Below are 26,898 nucleotides of genomic sequence, written 5' to 3' on the forward strand. Positions count from 1 at the left end.
AAAAGAGGTTTACCAGAATAATGTTGTCTGGTTTGGAATTTATTAGCTAGGAGGAGAGGTTGGACAAGCTTGGATTGTTTTGGATAGAATGTAGGAGGCTGAGGGGCAACCTGATAGAAGTCCATATACAAAGCTTAGAGGCGTGGATACTTAAATACAAGGAGGTATAGGTTTAAAGGTGAAAGGGAGAAAGTTTAAAGGAGATGTGCGAGACAACTTTTTTTTAAATACAGATGTACTATACTCTTCTATATTTGCTGAAAACCAAGGCGTGCGGAATGGGGAAGAACGAGGGAGGAAACAGGGCCAGAAACGAGGGTGGAGAGGAGAAACAGGGATGGGGGAAGGAGCACTGGAACTGACCTCGACTGGGGTGGGCTCACTCAAGCCCAGGCTGTCTTTGTGCCTGGACGCCCGCTGCTGCCTCTCCAGTGACTCGAGGACGCGGAGCTCCAGGTCGTTGGCGGAGAGTTTGCTGTTGATCCACCTCCGCACATTCTCCATGACCTGCAGCTCGGCTCGCTGCCGCTTCCTGGCAGACAGCCACTCGGTGTACTCGGCCTCATTCCAGCCCCCCGCCTCCAAGCCTGAGCGTGCCGCCGCCGCCGCCTCCTCCTCCTCCGCCGCCTCCTGCAGGGATTGGTCCGCCGGCAGCCGCGCGGGAAGCCGAGGCTGGGCCCGCTCCGGAGCCCTCATCGCGGTGCTCACCCTCAGCTTACATCGGGGGAACCCGAACGTCGTCGAGGCCATTTTGAAGAAGTGAGTCCGCACCATTTCCCGGCGGCGGCGGCGGCACATAGGCCAGTCCGTGACCGGGTCTGCCTCGGCGACCGCACCGTCCTCCGAGAGCGGGTCCCCTTCAGAGACCGGACCGTCGTCCGAGAGCGGGACCCCTTCCGTAGCCGGGTCTCCCTCCGTGACTGGATCCTCCTTCATGCGTACGCCGTTCTCCATCGCTCCCTGTTTCGGACCCATGTTGTTTGAACGCGTCGTCGTACCGTTACCACGACAACCGAGCCGGCTGCCTATCCTCTGCTCTGATTGGCTCGCCATGTAGTGCTGTGATTGGCTAATCGAGGAGGCGGGATGGTTTGAAGTCCAAGTTCGTTCGAAATTTCATTGTCATCCGGGTCCCGGATGCAGCCCCGCCCCTTTCCTTAACTGCCCTGTTCCCCTCGGGTCCCGCCATTACAGTGGGCGCTGTTCACAGAGTTATAGAGATGTACGGCATGGAAACAGACCTTTCGGTCCAACCCGTCCTTGCCGACAGATATCCCAACCCAATCTAGTCCCACCTGCCAGCACCCGGCCCGTGTCCCTCCAAGCCCTTCCTATTCAGATACCCATCCAAATATTCGAACACTGATCCTACCCTAAGCATTTCGACGCCCAGCGTGGTACCTCCCAGCCTCAAGTTAAAAGGCCTACAACACCAGGTTATAGTCCAACAGGTTTATTTGGAAACACTGGCTTTCGGAGTGCTGCTCCCTTGTCAGGGAGCTAACCTGGGTAACTGCTGTGCTGCGAGCTCGCTGTGCTTGAAGGTTTGCTTTCAGACGTTTTGTCGCCTTTCTAGTCACATCATTATCCAGTTGTGTGATTTTTAACTTCGTCCACCACAGCCCTCCACATCACAGCAATCTCCCTCCTGCAACCTCGCTCTCTTCCCACAGCACCTTTCACCAAACCATCACCGCCCCACACCGCGCTGTGGTGTAACTCGAATTTTTAATTTGATTTATAATTGTCACTAGGTACAGTGAAAGGTTTTGTGTGCAGAACAGACAAATCCTGCCATACGTGAGGGTAAGAGAAATGAGCGAAGTGTTACAGCTGCAGAGATGGCGCACAAAGAGCGGGATCAACATTAAATTTAAAATTTGAGAGGTCCGTTCCAGAGTCTAATAACAGCAGGGAAAAGGCTGTTCTTTAATCTGTTGATACGTGTGTTTAAGCTACTGCCTGACGGAAGAGGTTGAAAAGAGATTATAACTGGGCTGGGTGGGAGACGTCTTTGATTATGTTGACTGCCTTTCTGAGAAGTCCGGATGGAGTCAGTGGGTGGAAGATTAGCTTGCATGATGAACTGGAATGTGTTCACAACTCTAGTTTCTTACAGTCCTGAGCAAAGCAGTTGCCATAGCACGTCATGATGCATCAGATAGAATGCTTTCTGTTGTACATCTATAAGAATTGGTAAGAGTCTGTAAGTTAGTTCGCTGTGCTTGATGGTTTGTTTTCAGACGTTTTGTCATCATACTAGGGAACATCATCAGTGAGAGTCCCCGGTGAAGTGCTGATGGTATGTCCCGCCTCTCTGTTTATAAGTGTTGGTTTCTTAAAGTGGGTGATGTCATTTCCATTTCTTTTTATCAAGGGACGGCAGATAGGATCTAAATCCTGATAGTTTGTCTGATGGTAAGAGTCTTTATGAGAATGTGCCAAATATCTTTATCCTCCTGAGGCAGTAAAGGCATTGTGCGTTCCTGACTGTAAGGTCAACATGGGTGGACCAGGAGAGATTATTGGTGATTACCAATTCCTAGGAACTTGATGCTCTCGATAATCTCCATCTAATTGATGTAGACAGGAGTGTGCCCTTCAACTTGCTTCCTGAAGCCAATAATCAGCTGTTTTGTGCTGTTGTTGAGGGAGATATAATTGTCTTTACAGCATGCCACCAAACACTTTCCCTTTCCTGTATTCTGTCTCACAGTTGTTTGAGATCCGGCCTACACCAGTGGTGTCTTCAGCGAATTTGTAGATGGCGTTAGGACAGAATTTGGCCTCACAGTCATGAGTGTAAGGGTCTGAGTACGCAGCCTTCTGGGGTGTTGGTGTATTGAGGATTAGCCTGGAAGAGGTGTTATTGTCTATTCTCACTGATTATAGACTATAGATCAGGAAGTCAAGTATCCAGTTGCAGAAAGTGGAGCAGAGACCTAGTTCTCGGAGTTTGGAGGTTAGTTTGTTTGGAATTATGGTATTGAAGGCGGAGTCAATAAGTAGGAACTTGATCTGGTATTCTTGTTATCTAGATGTTCTTAGGGATGAGTGTAAAGCCAGGGAGATGATGTCTCCCATGGACCTGTTGCAATGGTAGGTGAATTGCAAGGGATCAAGACAGGCAGGGAGGCTAGAATTAATTTGAACCCTGACTAACCTCTTAAAGTACCCCATAATTATGGAGGTCAGAGCCACTGGATGGTAGTCATTGAAGCACACTACATGCGTTCCTCCCCTCCCAAACCCCTATCCACTTCTGAAGCCTTTTCCCACTACCCCAAGCTGCACTCCCCTCCCTCAGCCCTTACCCCCTTTCCCTCCCACAGTCCCTAACTGCAATATCTCCCCTTCCATAACACCAAACTGTACCACTTGCCCCTTCCTCAGTCCCTGCTTGCACACAATCCCTCAGCTCCTATTCACACAACAGTCCTCAGCCCCTGCCTGCACCCCTTCCTCACTCCTTCCCCACACATCCCTTCCTCAGACCCTATCTGCACCTTATCCGCAACCCCTCCTCCTTCCTCAGGCCTTACATGCACCCCACCTTTCAGTCACTACCCATATCTTCTTCCTCAGCTCCTGCAAATCCTCCTCCTTTCTCAAGACTTCCCTTTCTCGGTCTGCCCGTACCTCATCTTAAGCCCCTATCTGCTACCTTTCCTCCTTCCTCAGCCCCTACACACAGCCCCTCTCTTCCCTCAGTCCCTATTCATACCACCCCTCCCTCCCCAAACCCATTTGCACCCCTCACTCTGTCCCTACCTGGACACCTTTGCCCTAACCCACCTGGTATACAATAGATTGCTGAGCTTCCAGGGAATGATGGAATTCAGGTTCATGGAAAGATGAGAAAAAGCTGAATTGTTCTTGAAGAACTGAAGAATATGTAGAGATTTAATATACATGTTTGAAATCATGAAGAGGTTTGATTGTGTAGGAGGCTTGGCAAGCCCGAAACAAAAAGACACAGATGAAACTGCTGTTTTTTAAAGGGGAAGATGAGAACATTCATATTTAGTGATACTATGGTCAAGGTCAAGTACAAGACATTAGTGAGGCCTCTTCTGGAGTACTGTGTCTAGTTCTGGTCACCCTGTTATAAGAAGGACATTATTAAGCTGGCAAGGGTTCAGAAAATATTTACCAGGATGCTGCCAGAATGGTATATTTGAATTATAAAGAGATGCTGGATAGGCTAGGATTTTTTTTTTTGCTGGAGCATAGGAGGTTGAGGGGTGACCTTATAGAAGTTTACAAAACCATGAGGGATAAAGAGAATGACAGGTGTATTTTCCCTAGAATGGGGGATGTCAAGACTAGAGGGTCTTGACATATTTTTAAGGTGAAAGGAGAACGATTTTAAAAAGATATGCAAGGCAACTTTTTTTAACAGAGTTAAAAATCACACAACACCAGGTTATAGTCCAACAGGTTTAATTGGAAGCACACTAGCTTTCGGAGTGACACTCATTCATCAGGTGATAGTGGAGGGCTCAGAGAGTGAGTCATGTGTAGAATGAACTTCCAGAGGTGGATGAAGGTGCAGTTACAACATTTATAAAACATTTGGATTAGTACATGAATAAGAAACATTTGGAGGGTCATGTGTCAAGTGCAGATTGGTGGAACGAGTTTAGTTTGGAATTACAGTCAGCATGGATTGCAGTTGGACCGCAGGGTCTGTTTCCGTACTGTATGACTCTAAGTTGCCATTGTTCCAGAGAATCATAGGACTGATATCGCATTTGAGCGAGAGAGAGAGAGACAAAACTGGCAATAGCTGTACCATATGGTCATCATACCTCAGGTGAGGGGAGAGGTAGAGAAGGAAATTAATTCATGGTAACCTCATCTGGTGTGGAAATGGACCCAATTTGTCATCACTGCGTCACAAACCAGTAGGCCAGCCAATGGAACTAACCAACCACTAGATTGATAATGTGCCAAAAAAATCGGGTTTGTCCTCAGATTGCCTTTGGTTACTTAGCTTCAACTGCTTTCATCAACTTCATGTATGTTTCTTTTCAAGTATTTATCCAATCCATTTTAAATTTGCTTTTATCACTGTATCAGGAAATAGATACAGATTCAATAGTATCTTGCCAAAATGCACTCGAGTGAGTGGAAATATTGCCAGAATATGCCTGATACCTCTGTTCCGATCTATATTGCTCTTCAACAGGACCAACACTGTCTGAGCTGTACTTTTTTATGATTCTATGAGTATGTGGAGGAAAGAAGGCAAATGGAGGTGAGGTACAGATGTATTGTGATCCAGTCATTTGGCAGAAATAAAAGAAGTAGAAAATAAAGACTGCAGATGAGGCTGGGGCTGTTTTGCCTGGAGTGTCAGAGGCTGAGTGGTGACCTTTCAAAGGTTTCTAAAATCATGAGAGGCATGGATAGGATAAATAGACAAAGTCTTTTCCCTGGGGTGGGGGAGTCCAGAACTAGAGGACATAGGTTTAGGGTGAGAGGAAAAGGATGTAAAAGAGACCTAAGGGGCAAACCTTTTCACACAGGGGGTAGTGCATGTATAGAATGAGCTGTCAGAGGAAGTGGTGAAGGCTGGTACAGTTGCAACATTTGAAAGGCATCTGGAAGGGTTTGGAGGGATATGGGCCGGGTGCTGGCAAGTGGGATTATTGGGATATCTGGTCTGTTTCTGTGCTGTATATCTCTGACTCTATGTAACTAAAATCTGCATCTAATGTTGCAGTCTGGCTTCGTGTAAGAAAGATGATGTACCTCATTGTGCTGTACTGTGGTGGGGGTGGGTTAAGTTGTCAAGGTTGTTTTCACAAAAAGTTTAGTAAACTTAATATGAATGACGATATCTAATGACAGCATTGAACCAGAAATGGCCCACCACAAGTATTCTAGCCCACCACTGAGGTTCTGAGGATGGGTCACTCGACCCGAAACTTTAACTCTGATTTGTCTCCACAGATGTTGTCAGCCTGCTGAGCTTTTTCTGCAATTTCTGTTTTTGATTTTGAGTTACAGCATCCATGGTTCTTTTGGTTTTTAGTTCGTGTTCAAACTGGTTTAGGTGATGGTTGAGGCTGCAACATCAGATAAATGCCTGGGTGTGTTCCCTCAGGTCTTTGAAATAGGGGTTATGGCATCCTGTACACCTAAGATTCAACATCTCAGCAGAGAGGTGGCTCACTTTGGTTAGTGCTTCAGATCTTCAGTACCCGAGTTTCCATGCTGTACATCTCTATGACTCTGGATGCTCTGGGGACTTGGGTCCTAATTCACCGTGGAGAAAGTGAGGTCTGCAGACGCTGGAGATCAAAGCTGAAACTTTATTGCTGGAACAGCACAGCAGGTCAGGCAGCATCTAGGGAACAGAAGATTCGACGTTTCGGGCACATGCCCTTCTTCAGGAATGAGCAGAGAGTGTTCAGCAGGAGAAGATAAAAGGTAGGGAGGAGGGACTTGGAGGAGGGGCGTAGAGGAGATGACCTGGGGTGTGCAGTGAGAGAGGGACTCACTGAAATCTTTATAGAGAGAGGCAGAGAGCTTCTTCAAGGAAGGCATCCTTGTAAGAGGATTCGCAGTAGGTTGAAATCTTCGAGGAGAAAGTGAGGTCTGCAGACGCTGGAGATCAAAGCTGAAACTTTATTGCTGGAACAGCACAGCAGGTCAGGCAGCATCTAGGGAACAGAAGATTCGACGTTTCGGGCACATGCCCTTCTTCAGGAATGAGCAGAGAGTGTTCAGCAGGAGAAGATAAAAGGTAGGGAGGAGGGACTTGGAGGAGGGGCGTAGAGGAGATGACCTGGGGTGTGCAGTGAGAGAGGGACTCACTGAAATCTTTATAGAGAGAGGCAGAGAGCTTCTTCAAGGAAGGCATCCTTGTAAGAGGATTCGCAGTAGGTTGAAATCTTCGAGGAGAAAGTGAGGTCTGCAGACGCTGGAGATCAAAGCTGAAACTTTATTGCTGGAACAGCACAGCAGGTCAGGCAGCATCTAGGGAACAGAAGATTCGACGTTTCGGGCACATGCCCTTCTTCAGGAATGAGCAGAGAGAGTGACGAATCTTCTGTTCCCTAGATGCTGCCTGACCTGCTGTGCTGTTCCAGCAATAAAGTTTCAGCTTTGATCTCCAGCGTCTGCAGACCTCACTTTCTCCTCGAAGATTTCAACCTACTGCGAATCCTCTTACAAGGATGCCTTCCTCGAAGAAGCTCTCTGCCTCTCTCTATAAAGATTTCAGTGAGTCCCTCTCTCACTGCACACCCCAGGTCATCTCCTCTACGCCCCTCCTCCAAGTCCCTCCTCCCTACCTTTTATCTTCTCCTGCTGAACACTCTCTGCTCATTCCTGAAGAAGGGCATGTGCCCGAAACGTCGAATCTTCTGTTCCCTAGATGCTGCCTGACCTGCTGTGCTGTTCCAGCAATAAAGTTTCAGCTCCTAATTCACCGTGGCAACTGGTGGAATTTAAATTCAATAAATCCGGAATTAAAAGCTCGTCTTAGTAATGGTCCTACCAATTGTCATAATAATCAATCAGGACAGGAAATTGGCTGTTTTTACAGCTGACTCTTAGCTGCCCTCTGAAATGGCAACATAGCTCAAGGGCAATTAGGGATGGGCAACAAATACTAACCTTGCCAGCAATGCCCACAAATCATGACAAAATCATTCTAAACATTAAGAGTAGAACCTTTATTTTATCAACCCAGCTCTTTCATTCAATGAAATTGGGCCTTGAAGGGGTGCAGCAGTTTGACTAAATGATAAAGTGACTGAAAGTGGTCAGACCTGGTTTCATAGACAAGGCTTGTATTCTCCTAGATACTGAAGCTGAAGGGGTGATCTCGTGATGATTAAAAGAGTAGTACGACACAAAGGGAGAAACTATTGCCCCAGAAAGAGAAATTCAGAAATGAGCGAGTTGAACCTGCTTATGAGAACAAGGACGTTTGGGATCAGCATTCTTCATACAAAGGCAAGAGGAAATGTAGAGTTCTCACTTTCACATGTCTTTTGAGCAAGTAGAGTTAAGATGTGGATGATCCATAAACTAATTGACTGGGAGAATAGACTGGAGCAACTGAATAACCTCCACCCGTTCTTCTGTACTACACAATTCCGATTTCAGTGGCTGAACCTAAGTTTGGCTAAACCTAGTTTTTATTCTCTGGGTTATCGAGAGTGTCACCTTATTTCTGCCAAACACCATCTCTTGCTCATTCAGCATTTAATTAACACTGCCATATGCTCTTTTCCCTGACAATTTCTGTGTATCTCTTACTCCGCCGACCATCCAAACCAGCAATGGATTCCATAGTCCTCCAGTTAGCTCAGGTGGATTTAGAAACAGCGCTGCAAAAGCATTTTTTTTAAACCAGCAGAAATGTCCAGGAGGTGGAATTGAGGAAGTCTTGGGCATCTTTGCACAGATGGAAACCCCTGGAAACTCAACTAACCTCCTTCAATCCAAAGGTTGCCAGAGGCCAGTTGCAACCAACCCAATTCCCCCACCTGGAGTTTCACAATATTTCTCATGAACAGCTAGGAACTCTCAAGCCAGGATACTGTGGATCAAACTACCTCCTTGTCCAACTTCATTATGCTCAAATCAATTTTCAGGCCTTGACCAGGGAGTGAGGAGAAGCTGAAGAACAGCCATGAACGTGCTGATCTCCGGGCTGTAGGCATTACCCTAGTTCATGTGGGCTATGTTGTACTTGATGGGATCCACATGGGGTCAACATATGGTTCTTGCTGGAACGCTGAACCTTGAACACAGCACCACAGCCTGAAAAATAGGAAGTGCTTTTTCCAATACATCATTATTGAGAATATCCTAATATTGAAGCAGTAATAACATGACTGTTGGAATGGAACAGAGAAGGTGGACAGAGCACACAAATTCTTTCGTGCTTTCTTTTAGGACTCTGGATCCACACCTTTAATCGAGAACAGAAATTACAATTCAGCCTGGGTAACTCAATCTTGCTCCTGCAATTGGCTGGAGGACTCATAACAAAGAATTTAGGGTTTAGCTGCTTCACAAAATCAAAACAGGTGAAATGGGGAGAATGTTTCTTTTTACACAGTGTGGAATCTGGAAGGACACCGAAAATTCTTCTAGTCCAGGCATGATCAGCGAGATAGATTCTTTCTGTTCTGTATGAATTTACAGGAACAGAACAGTATTCATAGGAACTATGCTGTTTTGGCCATTACAGAGACATGGATATCACAGGGGCAGGAATAGTTGCTGGATGTTCCAGGGTTTAGATGTTTCAAAAGCAATGGGGTGGGGCGGGAGATAAAAGAGGTGTAGGAGTAGCATTGCTAATCAGGGATAATATCACAGATGCAGAAAGGGAGATGGTAAAGGAGGGTTTCTCTAGAGTCAGTATGGGTGGAAGTCAGAACAGGAAAGGAGCAGTCACTTTATTGGGAGATTTCTACAGGATCCCAATAGCAACAGAGACATGGAGGAGCAGATTGGAAGACAGATTTTGGAATTGTGTAGAAGTAACAGAGTTGTTGTTATGGGTGACTTTAACTTGCCTAATATTGGATGGAACCTACTTAGTTCAAATAGTTTGGATGGAGCAGTTTTTGTCAGGTGTGTCCAGGAAGGATTCCTGATGCAATATGGAATTGACCTTGTCAAAAATCCCAATGCAGAATCCCCCGGTTCTCAGGCTGCCGAATAAAACTGATAGTATCTCAGAATTAAAGAAGGCTTGGGGGTCGTAATATTCCTTAACTAAATCCATGAACTCTTGAAAGGTTTTAGTATCTGGTGCCTCTGAGAATAATAACCGAAAATGCTGTTGGTCCTCAAGCAGAAAGAAGAATTACTGGTTGCTTTTCCTCTGCCAATATCATTTGCCTAGAACAAACAATGCATTCTTTCTACATACTGTCCACCTCTCTCAATCCCTCCAAACTCTCACCCTCACAAAACGCAGCCCTCCACTCCCTCCTCACAAACACCTCCTTCTACAGCCCCCTTGACCATAACCTCATCTCCCATCAGCAAGCCATCATCTCCCAGACCATCCACAACCTCATCAACGCAAGGAATCTCCCATCCCCAGCCTCCAATCTCACAGTTCTGGATCCCAGCACTGCCCAGTTCTACCATCAAGCCAAAATCCACAGAGCTGACTGCCCTGGTCAGCCTATTATGTCCGCCTGTTCCTGCCCCACTGAATGTATCTCTTCATATCTCAACACAGTCTGTCTTCCTTGGTTCTGGAATGCCCCACATACATTCGGGATACTACCCACGCCCTCCACCTCCACCTCCACCATGACTTTAGTTTCCCTGACCCTCAATGCCTCATCTCTACCGTAGACATCCAGTCTCTATACACATCCATCCACCATGGAGAAGGCCTGCAAGCCCTCCATTTCTCCCTCTCCCACCGACACAACCAGTACCCCTCCAATAACACACTCATTCATTTCGCTGACTGGTCCTTACCCTCAACAACTTCTCCTTTGTATCCTCCCTCTTCCTTCCGACCAAAGGGGAGACATGGGCACCTGCATGGACCCCAGCTATGCCTATCTTTTTGTAGGATAGGTGGAACAGTCCATCTTCGGCAGTTACATGGCACCATTCCCCACCTTTTCCTCCATTGATGGCTGTTTCGGTGCCACTTCGTGTTCCCAGTAGGTGGTTGAACTTTACTAAAACATTACACCCTGACCTTAAATTCACCTAGGCCATCTTGGACACCTTCTTGGACCTCTCCACCTCTATCTTTGATGACCGAATCAGCACAGACATCTATTTCAAACCCACTGATTCCCACAGCTACCTGGAATACGTCTCCACCGACTCCCCTCTCCTGTTAAAATGCCAGTCCTTACTCCCAATTCCTCCGCCTCCACGGTATTTGCTTCAAGGAGGAACAATTCCACTCCACAACATCCCAGATGGCCTCCTATTTCAAGGACTGCAATTTCCCCTCCCACGTAATCAACAATGCCCTCCAGCACATCTCCTCCACTTCCCGCAGCTCTGCCCTTGAACCGCAGCCCAACAAGGATAGAACCACCCAATCCTCACCTTCCACCCCACTAGTCTCCGGATACAGCGCATTATACTCTGCCATTTCCACCACCAATAATCAGACCCCCTGCCGGTGATATATTTCCTTCACCACCCCTATCTACATTCAGCAGAGACAATTACCTCTGCAACTCCCTTGTTAGGTCCACGCCTCCCCTAACAACCCACCCTCTACTCCTGGTACCTTCTCCTGTTGCTACAAGAGGTGTAAAACCTGTGCCCACACCTACTGCCTCACCTCTCTCCAAGGCTCCAAAAGATCATTGTACATCTGGCAAAGAATCATAGAATCCCTACACTGTGTAAACAGGCTATTTGGCCCAACAGGTCCATCCTTACCCTGCAAAGAGTAATCCACCCAGACCCATTCCCCTACTGTATTACTTTACATTTATCCCTGGCTAATGCACTAACTCACACACTCCGGAACACTATGGGCAACTTAGCAGGGCCAATTCACCTAACCTGCACATCTTTGGACTGTGGGAAAAAACTGGAGCACCCAGAGGAAACCCACACAGGCACAGGGAGAATGTGCAAACTCGACTCAGTCGCCTGAGACTGGAATCAAACCTGGGTCCCTGGCGCTGTGATGCTGCAGTCCTAGCCACTGTGCCACTCACATCCACCTCAATTACTGTGTCGTTGCTCTCGATGTGGTCTGCTGTACATTGGGGAGACAGTACACCAACTTGCAGAACATTTCAGGGACCACCTCTGGGACACACACACCAAGCAACCCCACCATCTTGTGGCTGACAACTTCAACTCCCCCTCACACTCCATCAAGGACATGCAAGTCCTTGGCCTTGTCCATCACCAAATCCTAGCTACCTGACGACTGGCAGAAGAACACCTCATCTTCCACCTTGGGGCCCTTCAACAACATGGCATCTATGCCAATGTCACCAGGTTCCTTATCTTCCCTCCCCCCATCTCATCCCAGATCCAACCCTCTGACTCAACACTGCCCTCTTGAACTACTCTACTTTTCCATCTTCCTCCCCATCCATCCTCTCCATCTCCATGACCTATCACAATCACCTCCCAACTACATCTACCAATCGCTCTCTGTTATCTTCCCTTTCCACCCCCAGCCTCACCCTCCTATTTATCTCTCAGCATCCCACCACACTCCAGGTGAAGGACGTACTCTCCCGCTCCTGGGATGCTGCCTGACCCGCTTTGCTTTTCCAGCACCACACATTTCAACTCTCATCTTGAGCATCTGCAGTTCTTACTTTCTCCTTCCAGGAGCGATGTCAGAGGGAGATGGTGGAGAATTCAGCATGAAACACCTTCTTCCATGTTGCTGTTTCTTTGACCAGCAGCCTCAAAAAGACCGACTACTTGCTCTGAACAGCCAAACTGCTAAAACCAAACCAGATAAAGACGAAGTTTGGAGAACTGGCCTTTCATTGTACAGGTGTGTTTTTTAAAACTTAAAAGCTTCTTCTAGTAGATAAATGCAGACAAAACAGAGCCTCTGTCTTTACAACCCCTCTGAAAAAAAATAGTGACAACCTAACATAGAACATAGAACAATACAGCACAGAACAGGCCCTTCAGCCCACGATGTTGTGCCGAACATTTGTCCTAGCTTAAGCACCCATCCGTGTACCTATCCAATTGTTGCTTAAAGGTCGCCAATGATTCTGACTCTACCACTCCCACAGGCAGCGCATTCCATGCCCCCACCACTCTCTGGGTAAAGAACCTACCCCTGACATCCCCCCTATACCTTCCACCCTTCACCTTAAATTTATGTCCCCTTGTAACACTCTGTTGTACCCGGGGAAAAAGTTTCTGACTGTCTATCTATTCCTCTGATCATCTTATAAACCTATATCAAGTCACCCCTCATCCTTCGCCGTTCCAATGAGAAAAGGTCTAGCACTCTCAACCTATCCTCGTATGACCTATTCACCAATCCAGGCAACATCCTGGTAAATCTTCTCTGCACCCTCTCCAAAGCTTCCACATCTTTCTTAAAGTGAGGCGACCAGAACTGCACACAGTACTCCAAATGTGGCCTAACCAAGGTCCTGTACAGCTGCAACATCACCTCACGACTCTTGAATTCAATCCCTCTGCTAATGAACGCTAATACACGATAGGCCTTCTTACAAGCTCTATCCACCTGAGTGGCAACTTTCAAAGATCTATGAACATAGACCCCAAGATCCTGGATCAATACTGCTGGAAGAGCACAGCAATTCAGGCAGCATCCGTCGAGCAAAATCGATGTTTCGGGCAAAAGCCCTAGACCCCAAGATCCCTCTGCTCCTCCACCTTACTAAGAACCCTACCGTTAACCCTGTATTCCGCATTCTTATTTGTCCTTCCAAAATAGACAACCTCACACTTGACAGGGTTGAACTCCATCTGCCACTCCTCAGCCCAGCTCTGCATCATATCTAAGTCCCTTTGCAGCCGACAACAGCCCTCACTATCCACAACTCCACCAATCTTCGTATCATCTGCAAATTTACTGACCCATCCTTCGACTCCCTCTTCCAAGTCACTAATAAAAATTACAAACAGCAGAGGACCCAGAACTGATCCCTGCGGAACTCCACTTGTAACTGGGCTCCAAGCTGAATATTTACCATCTACCACCGCTCTCTGACTTCGACTGGTTAGCCAGTTTTCTATCCAACTGGCCAAGTTTCCCTCTATCCCATGCCTCCTGACTTTCCGCATAAGCCTACCATGGGGAACCTTATCAAATGCCTTACTAAAATCTATGTACACTACATCCACTGCTCTACCCTCATCCACATGCTTGGTCACCTCCTCAAAGAATTCAATAAGACTTGTAAGGCAAGACCTACCCTTCACAAATCCGTGCTGGCTGTCCCTAATCAAGCAGTGTCTTTCCAGATACTCATAAATCCTATCCCTCAGTATCCTTTGCCTACCGAAGTAAGACTAACTGGCCTGTAATTCCCGGGGTTATCCCTATTCCCTTTTTTGAACAGGGGCACAACATTCGCCACCCTCCAGTCCCCTGGTACCACCCCCGTTGACAGTGAAGACGAAAAGATCATTGCCAACAGTTCTGCAATTTCCTCTCTTGCTTCCCACATAATCCTAAGATATATCCCGTCAGGCCCAGGGGACTTGTCTATCCTCAAGTTGTTCAAAATGTCCAACACATCTTCCTTCCTAACAAGTATCTCTTCTAGCTTACCAGTCCGTTTCACACTCTCCTCTTCAATAATACGGTCCCTCTCGTTTGTAAATACTGAAGAAAAGTACTCATTCAAGACCTCTCCTATCTCTTCCGACTCAATACACAGTCTCCCACTACTGTCCTTGATCGGACCTACCCTCGTTCTCGTAACCTTGTTCAAGAAACAACATTGTCAGACAACTGATTCAAGAACATCTCCTTCCTGCTGTTTTCCGAATTATAAATGGACCTTTTATATATTAGTGTTGATCTTTCTCTGCACCTTCTCTATTGGTGTAACACTATATTCTGCATTCTGTTCTATTACCTTGATGTACTTGTGTACGGTATGATTTTTTTTCTGGCTAGCATGCAAAACAATAATCAATGCATCTTGGAGCACGTGACAATAATAAATCAGATTGAATCAAATCAGGATGAAATTACTGCAGATGCTGGAATCTGTACTGAAAACAGCAAATGCTGGAGATCACAGTGGATCAGACAGCATCAATGGGGAGCGAGCAAGGTAATTTTTAAAAATCTAAATAACTCTTCAGAGCTGACGTGAAGTGTGGAGGGGACAGCATTTATGCTAAAGTTGGGGGTTGTGAAGTATACAGTGCTGGGGGAGAAAGAATGTTGATAATTCAGATTAAGTGATCAGAATGTGAGAATGGTAGAACAATAGCCACACCACTGTTCAGCTATTTTCACACTCTGATCACTTAAGCTGAACTATCAACATTCTTTCGCCCAAGCATTCTACACTCTATACCAAAATCTATCCAACCTCAGACATTCCGGAACCTGTGTAATTTTCAACATCTCATTTGAGTCTTGACAATGCTTTGGCAATCATGTTTTCTCACACTGCCAACTGCACAATTTTCTAGTTGAATGTCTATAACAACAATCTTCCTCTAAACAGTCTTGTATTTTTGTCTTTAAATTTCTCCACACATTTCAAGGGGTTATGATCAATGTATATGGTTGTCTCAGATACATTACTGGTAACATAAATACTGAAATGTTGTAATGCCAACACCAAGCTCAAAGTCCCCTTCTCAACCATTGAATATTTCTGCTAATGAACATTGAACTTCCTGGAGAAATACCTGTGAGAAACAGAGCTCACAATATAATAAATTTCAGGCTGAGTCAAATACTGAAATATTGAATGTTCTTGCAAGATCCAGAAATTACTCCACAATTTATACAGTTTAATTCTCGGTACTTCCCCATTTACCTCATTGGCCTTCAAACCTATCAATATTCCTTATTGTGTTCTGCCCCTGCCCAGCTGCGCTCCGCCCTTGTTTACGTCTCCCCTTACTCCAAGCTGGATGACCCGCCCAAGTGACTTGGCTCGCTTCAGTGCTGACATGAGGGAAATTTGCAGAACTTAGAATATCTTGATGTTCTTTTTCAACTTATCTATTTGTCTGTAACATCTTCCATTGTTTGCAGGCACGTTCTATTCTTGTATGCACATTTTAGCTAACTCAGCTCTTTACTGAAACAGTTATACACTGGTTTTAGGTTAGTTCATTCACCATGCATAAGCAATTATGGTTGCAGAAGTAACACTGCTTTACCTATATCCCACAATTTCCCCCTTTCTCTTCAATTAACATTTGTTATCTTCTGCATTTTGTTTATATGTCGCTTCCAAATTGACCAGCATCTTTTCTGAAATTTCATGTATTTTGGGAATCTCCCCGAGGTTACTTATTCCCTCATTGTTTAACAGGTAAGGCCCTTCCACCCGATTGTTCTTTAGAGGCATTTGTGTGGCCAAAGCTGTTTCAATCAATCTTTGGATTAACCCCCGTGTGCAAGGTATGATACAGTATCCTATTGTGATTAGTACTCCCACCACTACGATCAAGGAGGTAAGGACTGAAACCACCATACCCTTCCACTTTCCAAACCACAATTCTAGCCACCCAGTGAATGATGTGCTGACTCCTGAATTTTCAGCTAGTTCTTCAGCTAGTGTTGTTAGACCTTGCAGGGCTCGAGTAATAGACCCATCTGGGGCTGTGTTGTTTGGAATAAAGGTACAACAGCTCCCTCCTAACATTACACACACTCCCCCTTTTTCTGCTAGGATCATATCTAGGGCCATTCTATTCTCCCATGCCATTCTGCTGGTTGCATCAAGTTGTTTGACGATACCTTTAATTGCGTCTCTAGTGTAATTGATTAACCTTCATTGATTATAGAAAATATAGTTTATCCAATCCACATTTTTGTTGACTGTTACCCACCAAAAGAGGGCTGATTCAAAGCCTGCCATGATCTGGTTACGAACCTTGAACTCATCAGGTACCCCTCTTGGGACTCCTATAGAGTTTAGATATACCTGATCATCAAAAAAAGTACCCAAAAGTGATCTCTTACTTCGTCCCCCTTCCTTTACTATCTCTTTCTTTTCAAATGCCAGGGTGAACAGAATTGCCAATTGTACAATTGCACACATGCCCCTCCAATCTGGAGGTAAGGTGGGTCTCAATATTTTCCCTCTGCAGTACCACCACAGATCCGCTCGGAGAATCCTTAAAGCTGAGTAGTTCCCTCCCTTTTCTGTCACATACTCAATCTCGGTACATGATTTCAGTTCCCCCAAATATCTGGACCGATCTGTTCCTCACCTGTTTACACACGATGTGTGATTTCCGACCACGGTGGAAAACATGTGGGGGGGGGGGGCATCTTTAAGCCTTCCTTCTTTAAAGGAGGGAACTTTAATAGAAGGAGCATACAATCTTTATTACTCCATGCAGTCTCATCCTCATACAGGGCTATCATGCATGTCATGCCCCTCCTGTTTCGCTTCCACCCAAACGGAAAGGGGACTACTTGGACCATTGGTCTCCCAGAGGCACATGCATAACAATTGCTTTTATTCAAACTTTTCACAGTGTACTTTACCCATTCAACGCTGGCATTTTTATCCCCATATCCTGTTTCTACTTCAATGGTCTGCTTTAAGTCCTTTACCTCTACAATTTTTATCACCTTAGGGTCAGAGTAAGGGACTCTACTATTCCTTTCTCCTACTCGGGTTCTGTCTTTCACCTGTATTTTAAAACAACATTCCAGGAAATTCTTCACGTCTGCTTTCATCTCTATCCCAAATATTTGGTCTAATTGGACCTGATAGGTTTCTCCCCCTAAAACTGCTTCATATCATGAGGTTTTCTTTATTGTTAAATATATTGGGTTACACTTTTTGTTGGGACAGTCAGGAGCTGGCCGGAAGGGGTCTTGGTGTACTGTAACAAGTGGATTAATCAAGAGATCACCTCTGTGGCCTTCCTGTCTCTGCCATTCTTTACATTCTTTATTCCAAAGATATCCCTTACACTTCTCTCTCCGGGACATTTTCTTCCTGTTAGTCTTATCCTATGCCCCCCTTTTGGGACCTTTTTCATCGAACCTTAGATGTATCTCTGAGTTACTGTATTGCCTTTGATCTCATACATCTCCACAATCCACCAAGCTGCAGGCATCTGTTTCTATGACTTGTGCATTTGTACTTTCAGGAATCGTTATCACTGTTAGAAATGGGGTAAAGTGTTGTTTTTGCAGATATAGAAAAAGCATACAGAAAAGGGGTACAGCAAGAGAACTATTAACCCTGCAGGTATTTGGGGACTTTTCAGTGTATAATTGTGGTTAATTAAATACTAACTTTGGTGTGTAATTACTGTAACAAAGTTCTTTTTGTAAAATTATGCTTTCAGCAAAAAGCTGAGATAACCGAAATGCTTGAGCTATACAAAATGACACAAGTTAATGAAATGTCTGAGGATGGAATGTGCCAGCAGAATTGATACAAAATGTTAAACCAGATCTAGATGTACTGTCGACAAAATAAATGTATGTGTCAGCACTTACAGAAAGGAAGGTTGCCAACCTGGGGAAGGGGGAAGTAATAAGGGTGGAGCACAGCTGGGCAGTGGTCTGGCACAGTAGGAGAGATATGGTAATTAGGAGTCTGGAGATATGACCTCACTCAGCTCAAAGGGTATAACTGTACACTAACCTAAGTTCTAATTTGCTCATTTGCTTATGCAATTGAAGCCCTTACTTGCAAGTTCGTAATAAGTCTTGTTTCCAGTTTTGGTGGTCTCGTATAAATTTTATTGAATTTTGTTTCTAACAGATTTGGGGGCTCGTTCCGGGATCCCAAGCTCTGGTCGCTCGGTATTCTTGGAGAAATGGAGAAGGTGATTTCAGTGATCTCTAGTTTCCCCTTGTTGCTGAGGCGGCTTTGGGCGACCGTGATCCGGACTGGGAGACCCTGGAAACAAGACGGGCAGATGCGACAGGTTCGGTCAGGTGACTCTTGTGTGCACAAGACCCGGGTAAGAAAGGTCTTAAAAGATTTATCTGAGCGACCGGGGTAGGCAGCGGTATTTGCTGCCATTCTGATATATCCGGGGAACCGGGGTGCTGGTGACTGGAATAGGCTAATCCAGTCAGCCAGGGTGGGTAGCCATTGATACTGTTGCCAGGTGGATGTATCCGGGTGGCTGGCAGTGGTAGTTGCTGCCAGTTGGATATATCCGGGGATCTGGGGAACCGGGGTTCCGGTCGACCGGGGTTGGGAGCGGTAGTTGCTGTCAGGTGGATGTGTCCACGTATCTGGGCGACTGGGGTGGGTAGCAGTAGTTGCTGCCAGTTGGATATATCCGGGTAGGAGAAAGTGAGGACTGCAGATGCTGGAGATCAGAGCTGAAAACGTGTTGCTGGAAAAGCGCAGCAGGTCAGGCAGCATCCAAGGAGCAGGAGAATCGACGTTTCGGGCATGAGCCCTTCTTCAGGATATATCTGGGTAACCGGCGACCGGGGTTGGTAGCAGTAGTTGCTGCCAGGTGGATACATCCGGGAGACCGGCAGCGGTATTTGCTGCCAGGTGGATGTGTCCACGTATCCGCTGCCAGTTGGATATATCCGGGGAACCGGAGTTCTGGGCGACCGGGTTAGGCGAACCCGATCAACCAGGGTAGGTAGCAGTTGTCACGGTTGCCAGGTGGATATATCCGGGGTATTGTCGCGGGATAAGGGCGCGCGAATTCAACCAGGTAACTCTTGTGCACAGACCAAGGTAAGAAAAGGGACCTTTAAGTGTTGCCTTGGTGGTCGGGGAGGTACGAGAAGTACGGGTAATTGGAAACTCTTAAATTAAAGTGTTTAATTGGCTAAGATTAATCTGATGAGTAAGGTGTCTACCTGATTCGGTCACCCAGCCTTAGACCAGTTGTTAAGAGGGGAAATCCCCCACGCGAAGGTCAGGACCCTGAAGTGGGTGTGGAAGAAGGTGACACCAGACCTCAGTAAGGTTAATTAAATTACATAAAGAAACGGCTGATCATAGAAATGGGGAATAAAAATAGTGATTTAAGTTTAGAAGGGGACATGAGAGGGACGTCCAATGACCACATCCCAACGGACAGTCCTTTAGGAAAAATGTTAAGAGATTGGAAGTACAATCCTCGGACGGGAGGAAAGAATAAAAAACAAATGATAAAATGTCAATGAAAAACAGCCTTACAGTCAGGAGGAATCAGATTATGCTTCGTGTCAGAAGGGCTAGTAGCTGAAGGGCTACTGAGGGTGCACTTCGTAACTAACTTATGGCCAGACGCCCAGAAAAATATTCAAAAGCTAGAGAAGTCGTTGCGGGAAACTCAAAGTGTCTGTGAGACATGGTGTCTGTGTGTGTGTGTGTGTGTGTGTGTGAGTGTGGTGAAAGGGTTAAAATTGTGTCCCAATACATGTGTGAATCTAACCGAAAATGGAAGGTGTCACTTAGTCCCGTGTGAATCTTATTATACACCTTCCCGTGTGAATAACCAGAATGGAATGTGTTTTTTAGCCTTGCTCTGCTACATGTGTGAATCTAACCGAAAATGGAAGGTGTCGCTTAGTCCCGTGTGAATCTTATTATACACCTTCCCGTGTGAATCTTCTTATCTGTATGTAACCAGAATGGAATGTGTTTTTTAGCCTTGCTCTGCTGTTCACATGAATGTTTATATCTGGAAAAGAGTATATCAGCTGGAAAAGTCTCCAGTTCGGTAGAGTCTGCTCTGGGGTTGCGTTTAACCGCCGAGCGTGGGTTGTTGGCAACCGCTCTACGAGAACTGACGGCTCCCAGTTCCGGTAACACGTAGAGTGAGTATAAACCAGACCCGTTGTGAGTACGAGACTGGTTGTGGCGACGCTGCGGGGAATAAAACACTTATATTCTAGCAGACTCGCCTCTTGGCTGTTTGTTCTGTGTCAGACTACTTTCCTGCGAGCCTGGTCCTTGACCTTGAGAATTTTTTAAAACATTTTGGCGTAGTCGGCAGGATCAATCGCAATTGAGGAAAGATTTTGATACAGAACAATGTTTTGGAAAAAGGCTAAGAAACCAGAGGAACAAACTGTGGAGGTCCCGACCGTCCCGGGATGGCATGGGCCGTGGCATGGCGTGGCAGTTTGTTTGAGAACTGGGAGGCCGAGGGCGTAGGAACCCCAGGGTCGCTGCTGTCCACCCTTGAGAGGATCCCAGTCCTGCCGAAGAACCCCTTGCCTGGGGTACAGCGGAGGATGTGGGCCTGTGCGGCGGCTTGTAGACAACAGTCAGACAAGCGCCAAAAAGCTGAAGCAGAATTAGCCCTCCTGAAACATGAGCAGGGACTCAGTTCGGGAGATGCCTCTATGTTGAGGCAGGAAATTATGAAGTTAAAAGCTGAATTGACAGCATTAACTGAACTAGCAGGACGAACTATTATGTATCTGTCTGCTAAGAAACGGAAAGAGAAAAGGAAGGTCCCTCGAACCCCGGACCCGGTACAAGTACGGGCGTTTGTAGCCCAGTTAAATAACGGGGATCGGTGGGATATTGATCATTGGGATGGGAATATTTGGGGAGATTCAGATGATCAGTACGAAGAGGACCCACCCGTACTCCAAGCTAAACCAGTGGTTAGGAGAAAGCAGGTTCAGAGACGTCTCCCAGTGCAACGGGAGGTAATGTTAGATGAGGAAGGAAACCCTATACGGAATGAACAAGGGGAGGCAATTATGCATGAATTACCGCGGGCTCAGCCTCCCGCAGAATTCTCTGAATTAACGGAAGACTTCACTACCGATGAGGTGCTGTTTATCACCCAGAAAACCCGACGTAATCCTGGGGAGCCGTTAGAGCTATGGCTAATTCGGCTCCTCGAGGAAGGGGGGCAACAAGTGCAGGTAGACTATCAGGATGCTCCCAAGTTTGGTGGATTAGCAAAGGATGCTGCCATAGACCTGGGGTACCGCAGACAAGCCAAGGATATGGTAATAGATCGCAGTATGGGGACCTTATTTGGGATGTATGCCAGTGCAGTGGCCGAACAGTATCCCTTCCCGTCCGATTGGCCCCCCTTGGAAGGAACTTGGACAACAATTAAGGAAGGGGTTCAGAGGCTAACCCGTTTGTGTGTGCGGGATGCCCTGTTGCTGGGAGTGCTGGACGAGGTAGATAACACAAATGTTAGTAGACAGACTAGAGACCACCTAGTGAAGACTGCCCCCCCCCATTATAAACCACTGTTATTAACCATAATGTTGAGTGGACGGGGAGAAACCCTAGGAGATGCCCGTAGTATGATGAGGGAGATGGGTGGTTTGGGGGATTGGGGACCCACAACCCGTGCTTCTCAGGGGGGCACGGAGGGGCGTCGCCCTGAGGCTCGGGCAGGGGGAAAAGTAAACCCTAGTCAAGGAAGTAACCAAGGCCCCTCACGGCGTGCTTTGTGGCAAGCTTTGATACGGGCGCAGGTCCCAGCATCGGAGATTGATGGCCTACCTACACCGGAATTAAAAGACTTATGCAGACGAAAGGGACTGAAGGTGTCCCGGGTAGAGACGGAGTCCCGACCCACTATGGAAGACCTAGTGGAATTACTAACACAAAAATGTCAGACACGGGGTCCGGTTGTTAATGAGCCTCGAAGGGGTAGAACTTCCACTTCCCAGCGGTGGGAATCCTCGGAGGACGAGGAGGAGGAGGAGGTACGGCCTCCCCTCCGAGAGTGTTATAAAGTGGATAGGCGTGGCCGGACACCTAGTAAGAAAGGCAAGAACAAAGAAGGGCGAGGCAAACGTCTTTACCCAGTGCTGTCTGGGGAAGATGAATGGGAGGAACAATAGGAATCGGGCCAAGCCCCAAGGGTTTGCCCACGAACGAGCCAATGGTCAGCAGACGACATTCGACCTCATGTATCATTGACTATCTATTGGCGCAAATCCGTCCAAACCGTTATGGCTCTAGTGGACACAGGGGCGGAGGCCACCTTAATCTATGGGACGCCCCATAAGTTTAAAGGAACCCCAGTCACGCTGGTTGGGCTGGGAGGTAATCTGATTGAAGGAAAAACAGTACAATTGCCCCTAAAGATAGGTACAATGCCCATTAAAACTTATTCAATTATCATTACACCGGTTAGAGAATGGATCCTGGGAATGGACATTCTGGCCGGTTTAACACTTCACCTCCAACAAGGGAAGTTTGAATTTGGAATCACGAAAATGGCTTTGCGCTGTAGGACGGTGTTAGTGGGAAAGGTTAAAATGGACCCCTTCCCCATCCCGATCGCCGATCGCGTAATAAGTCTTAGACAGTATAGGATTCCCGGCGGACATAAAGAAATATCCGCCACAATTAAGGATTATTTGGAAGCGGGAGTGCTTAGGACATGCACCACGGCGTGGAATAACCCCTTATGGCCCGTACATAAAGCCGATGGGTCATGGCGGATGACGGTAGATTATCGGCAACTAAACCGTCACACTCCGGCCTTGACGGCAGCGGTCCCGGATGCCGTCACTATTATAGGACGAATCCAACATCATCCAGGGGTGTGGTACGGAGTAATTGATTTGGCTAATGCCTTCTTCACAATTCCTATTCCCGAAGATAGGCAGGAACAGTTCGCATTCACTTGGGAGGGTAGACAATTCACGTTCACGCGATTGCCCCAAGGATATCTGCATAGCCCTACTATCTGCCACCGGATAGTTGCAGAACACTTGGCTGCCTTTAAAGTGCCTGACGAAGTGATGATCTCGCACTATATTGACGATATGATGATACAGGGGACAAGTCAGAAGCAGGTTCAGGAATTGCTGGACCAACTGGTTCAACATATGCGAGGATATGGGTGGGAGATCAACCCAGCCAAAATCCAGGGTCCCTCACAAACGGTAAAATTCTTAGGAATCGTGTGGAACAAGGGGGAAAGGGAAATCACTGCGAAAGCTAAAAATAAGATTCAGGTCTTTGCCGTCCCTCACACCCAGAAGGACGTGCAGCAATTTATTGGGTTATTCGGATTCTGGAGACAGCATATTCCCCATTTAGGACAAATTTTAAAACCTTTGTATCGAGTTACGAGGAAAAAGGCAGCGTTCGAATGGACGGAGGTCCATCAAACTGCATTTGAAATGGCCAAGCAAGCGATACAGCAAGCTGTATCCTTGGGAAAGATACAGTCAGGACCTGTAGAACTGCAAGTCTCAGCACAGGGGGATTATGCCAATTGGAGCTTATGGCAAAAACAGGGAAGAGCCCGTAAGCCACTGGGATTTTGGTCCCGAAAATTACCCCCGGCAGGGGAACGGTATACCCCCTTTGAGAAACAGTTATTAGCATGCTACTGGGGCTTGGTGGAAACCGAAGCCCTGACCATTGGACATGAAGTGATCATGAGAACAGCTATCCCTATTCTTCCGTGGGTACTTAGTGACCCCACTACCCACCGAATAGGAACTGCCCAAGAGAGCAGCATCATTAAATGGAAATGGTATGTGTCGGAGAGAGTGCGGACTGGACAGAAAGGAGTGTCAGTCCTACATGAGCAAGTGGCGGAGGCCCCTGAGGAAGGGGAAAAACGGTTTGAGGTGATTGAATACAAGGAATCACCCGTTAAGATGGGAAAACGGTATGATGAACTGACCCCGGATGAACAAGCCACGGCTTGGTTCGTAGATGGGTCAGCCCAATGGAAAGCGGGACAGCGTAGATGGAAAGCTGCCGCCTTTAACCCTAAACAAGGCACTACCCTAGAAGAATTAGGGGAGGGAAAAAGTAGTCAGTGGGCAGAATTAAAAGCAGTGCATATGGTAGTCATGCAAGCAGGGGTCATGGGAGTTTGTTTGTTCTCTGACTCGTGGTCAGTGGTTAACGGCATGACACAATGGATGCCAACTTGGCAGGCCAATCAGTGGATGATCCAGAATAGGGAAGTATGGGGTAAACGGTTATGGGAAGATATATGGGAGAAAGCTCAATAACTGGTCATATACATCACCCACGTAGATGCCCATACATCTCGAAATGATGTGGAAGCTCTACATAACCGATATGTGGATGGTATCGTCCGAACCATGATGGTGCAAAGGGGCACCTCAGTGGACCTAGCTAGATGGGCACACCTTAAGGCTGGGCACTGGGGAGTGCAAGGAACCTTGCAATGGGCTCGAGACCGAGGAATAGATCTTATGGTAGATGATGTTAAGACTGCAGTAAACCAGTGTGAGCAGTGTCAACATCAGCGGCAGGGAGTGCCCCAACACATGATGGGACATATCCATCGGGGGGATGGTCCGGGACAGAGCTGGCAAATGGACTTTGTGGGTCCCTTACCCTCCTCACAAGGATGTAACCACATATGTACAGCTGTGGACACTATGTCTGGGGTTTTGGTAGCCCATCCCTGTCGTCACAACAATCAACAGGCTACCTTGCGATGTTTAGATTTGATTGAACAATTTTATGGATTGCCCATACAGGTCCAGAGTGACAATGGCTCCCATTTCACAGGAAGGGCGGTAAAGCAGTGGTGTCACGATAACCACGTGGAATGGGTTTATCATGTACCCTATCACCCACAAGCTGCGGGACTTATAGAACGAATGAATGGGCTTCTGAAGTCCTCACTACGAAAAGCAGGAGGTTGCAATGACTTAACAGGTTGGAAGAAGCAACTAATTCGGGTGGTGAAACAAATTAATAACCGCCCATTAGGAAATGGGGTAACACCCTTGAATAGGATGATACGAGTAAGTGATACCCCAAAGACTTAGCCTATTAAAATGTGGAAATTCGCTGAGGAAGCTGATATTCCCGTAAGGGCCACGCCGGCTTCGGCTGGACTGGACCTACGAGCACTAACTGCCCAGACTTTGATCCAACAGAAACCTACGGTGATTAAGACCGGGTTAGGATTGATTTGTCCCCCTGGAACCTATGGGCATATCCTCCCGCGGTCGGGACTGTCACTAAAGGGGATTGATGTGATGGCAGGCGTAATTGACGCAGACTACCAAGGGGAGTTGGGGGTGATCCTGGTCAACATCACCGCTGAACCTTACGTGATACAGAAGGGGGACAGAATAGCGCAATTGGTCATTAAGCCATGTAACCTTACAACGGTGGAAGAGACGGGAGCTCCCGTTACGGTTACTGAGCGTGGGACGGGGGGATTTGGGTCTACTGACACTAAGGGGGCCAAGGTATGGGTGCGCCAGACGACCGGCCCCCCCAGGCCGGCCGAAATCATAGCACAGGGGAAGGACAGTCTGGTCACCATTATGTACCCCGGGGACCCGACCTGGGCAAACGTCCCGGCGAACCAGTGCTACTTACGTGAGACCTAAATAATGTTGTAATTGCTATGCACCCGCAGGCTGGCCCTCCGCCTTGAACATGGGGTGGTCATGGGGATTGCGACTCCTATTGGCGATGTTCGCGATCGGATGGCCACTCCAGGGCATCGGTATCACGGCCTGGACGCTGGTACCGGTCGCCCGCCATGAGGTGCGGTGGGAGGCCAGTAGCCAGCGACGGACGCAGGACGATTTTACATGTGAACCCGGTCAGCAGTGCGTTGTTCTGACTCTCACCAGCGACTGTCAATTGTACACGTGTGCACAGTGCTACATGCGCCGGGATGGGGAAAAATATGACATATCGTTCATACCGCCTAATTGCACTCTGGTGGTAAATGCCCAAGTCAAGACGTGTTTGTGGGACCGACGCACCCAGACATGCGGGACAACGGGGACTCATTGGAGCGTCACAGCTCGGGGGGAAGATCTGTGGCTGCGCAATGCCACCGATATTCGGAATCGTCATCGATTCATGTGGTTAATAATGGTACTGCCCTCGACGAATGCCCCGTCTGAGGCGTTATTAAACCCCACGCGGGGCGGGCCAGCCACGGGGGGCGTGCGGTCGCATCGAACACAGTTGGCCCCTATTATGTCAACTTGTCAACAGATGGCCCGGGCGGTACTGCACACTGATGTTCATTGGCGGGTACAGTTGCCCCTCATACCCGAGTGTCATACCAAGAGGCGGCGACGAGCGTGGTACGACACCCTGCTGGGAGGCGCAGGAACTGTTATGGGTATCTCGAATGCCATTGACTCTGAGGTGACCCGTACTAAATTATCTAACACGGGACAGGCCACCTCACAAGGACTACATACTATTGGAAGGTGGATGCCATCCGTAATGATGACTCAAGGAGAGACAGCTGAAATAATGATACGATCTCTGCAATGGGAACTGGATGTCTGGGGCGCCACTCAGGAACTGTTTGAGAACA

General features: G+C 47.2%; 2 protein-coding genes across 3 annotated transcripts in view; one reads left to right on the forward strand and one right to left on the reverse strand.

The window, feature by feature from the left end:
- efcab12 (EF-hand calcium binding domain 12) overlaps positions 1–943 on the reverse strand; it is a 61,202-nt gene extending 60,259 nt beyond the window's left edge. The window contains exon 1 of one of the 2 annotated variants that reach the window (XM_087994560.1): positions 364–943. In XM_087994560.1, coding sequence (XP_087850686.1) covers positions 364–936 — 573 coding nt within the window. In that variant the 5' untranslated portion in view covers positions 937–943. The remainder of the gene's footprint in view (positions 1–363) is intronic. The other variant, XM_043708416.2, reaches the window with a different exon arrangement.
- Positions 338–26,898, forward strand: part of LOC148147996 (uncharacterized) — a 37,628-nt gene continuing 11,067 nt past the window's right edge. The window contains exons 1-2 of the mRNA XM_087993999.1: positions 338–759; positions 18,417–18,618. Coding sequence (XP_087850125.1) covers positions 338–759; positions 18,417–18,618 — 624 coding nt within the window. The remainder of the gene's footprint in view (positions 760–18,416; positions 18,619–26,898) is intronic.

The sequence above is a fragment of the Chiloscyllium plagiosum genome, unplaced genomic scaffold (assembly GCF_037043375.1).
Source record: "Chiloscyllium plagiosum isolate Xiang-an unplaced genomic scaffold, Cpla_swu_hap1 HiC_scaffold_14, whole genome shotgun sequence".
Taxonomy (NCBI): domain Eukaryota; kingdom Metazoa; phylum Chordata; class Chondrichthyes; order Orectolobiformes; family Hemiscylliidae; genus Chiloscyllium; species Chiloscyllium plagiosum.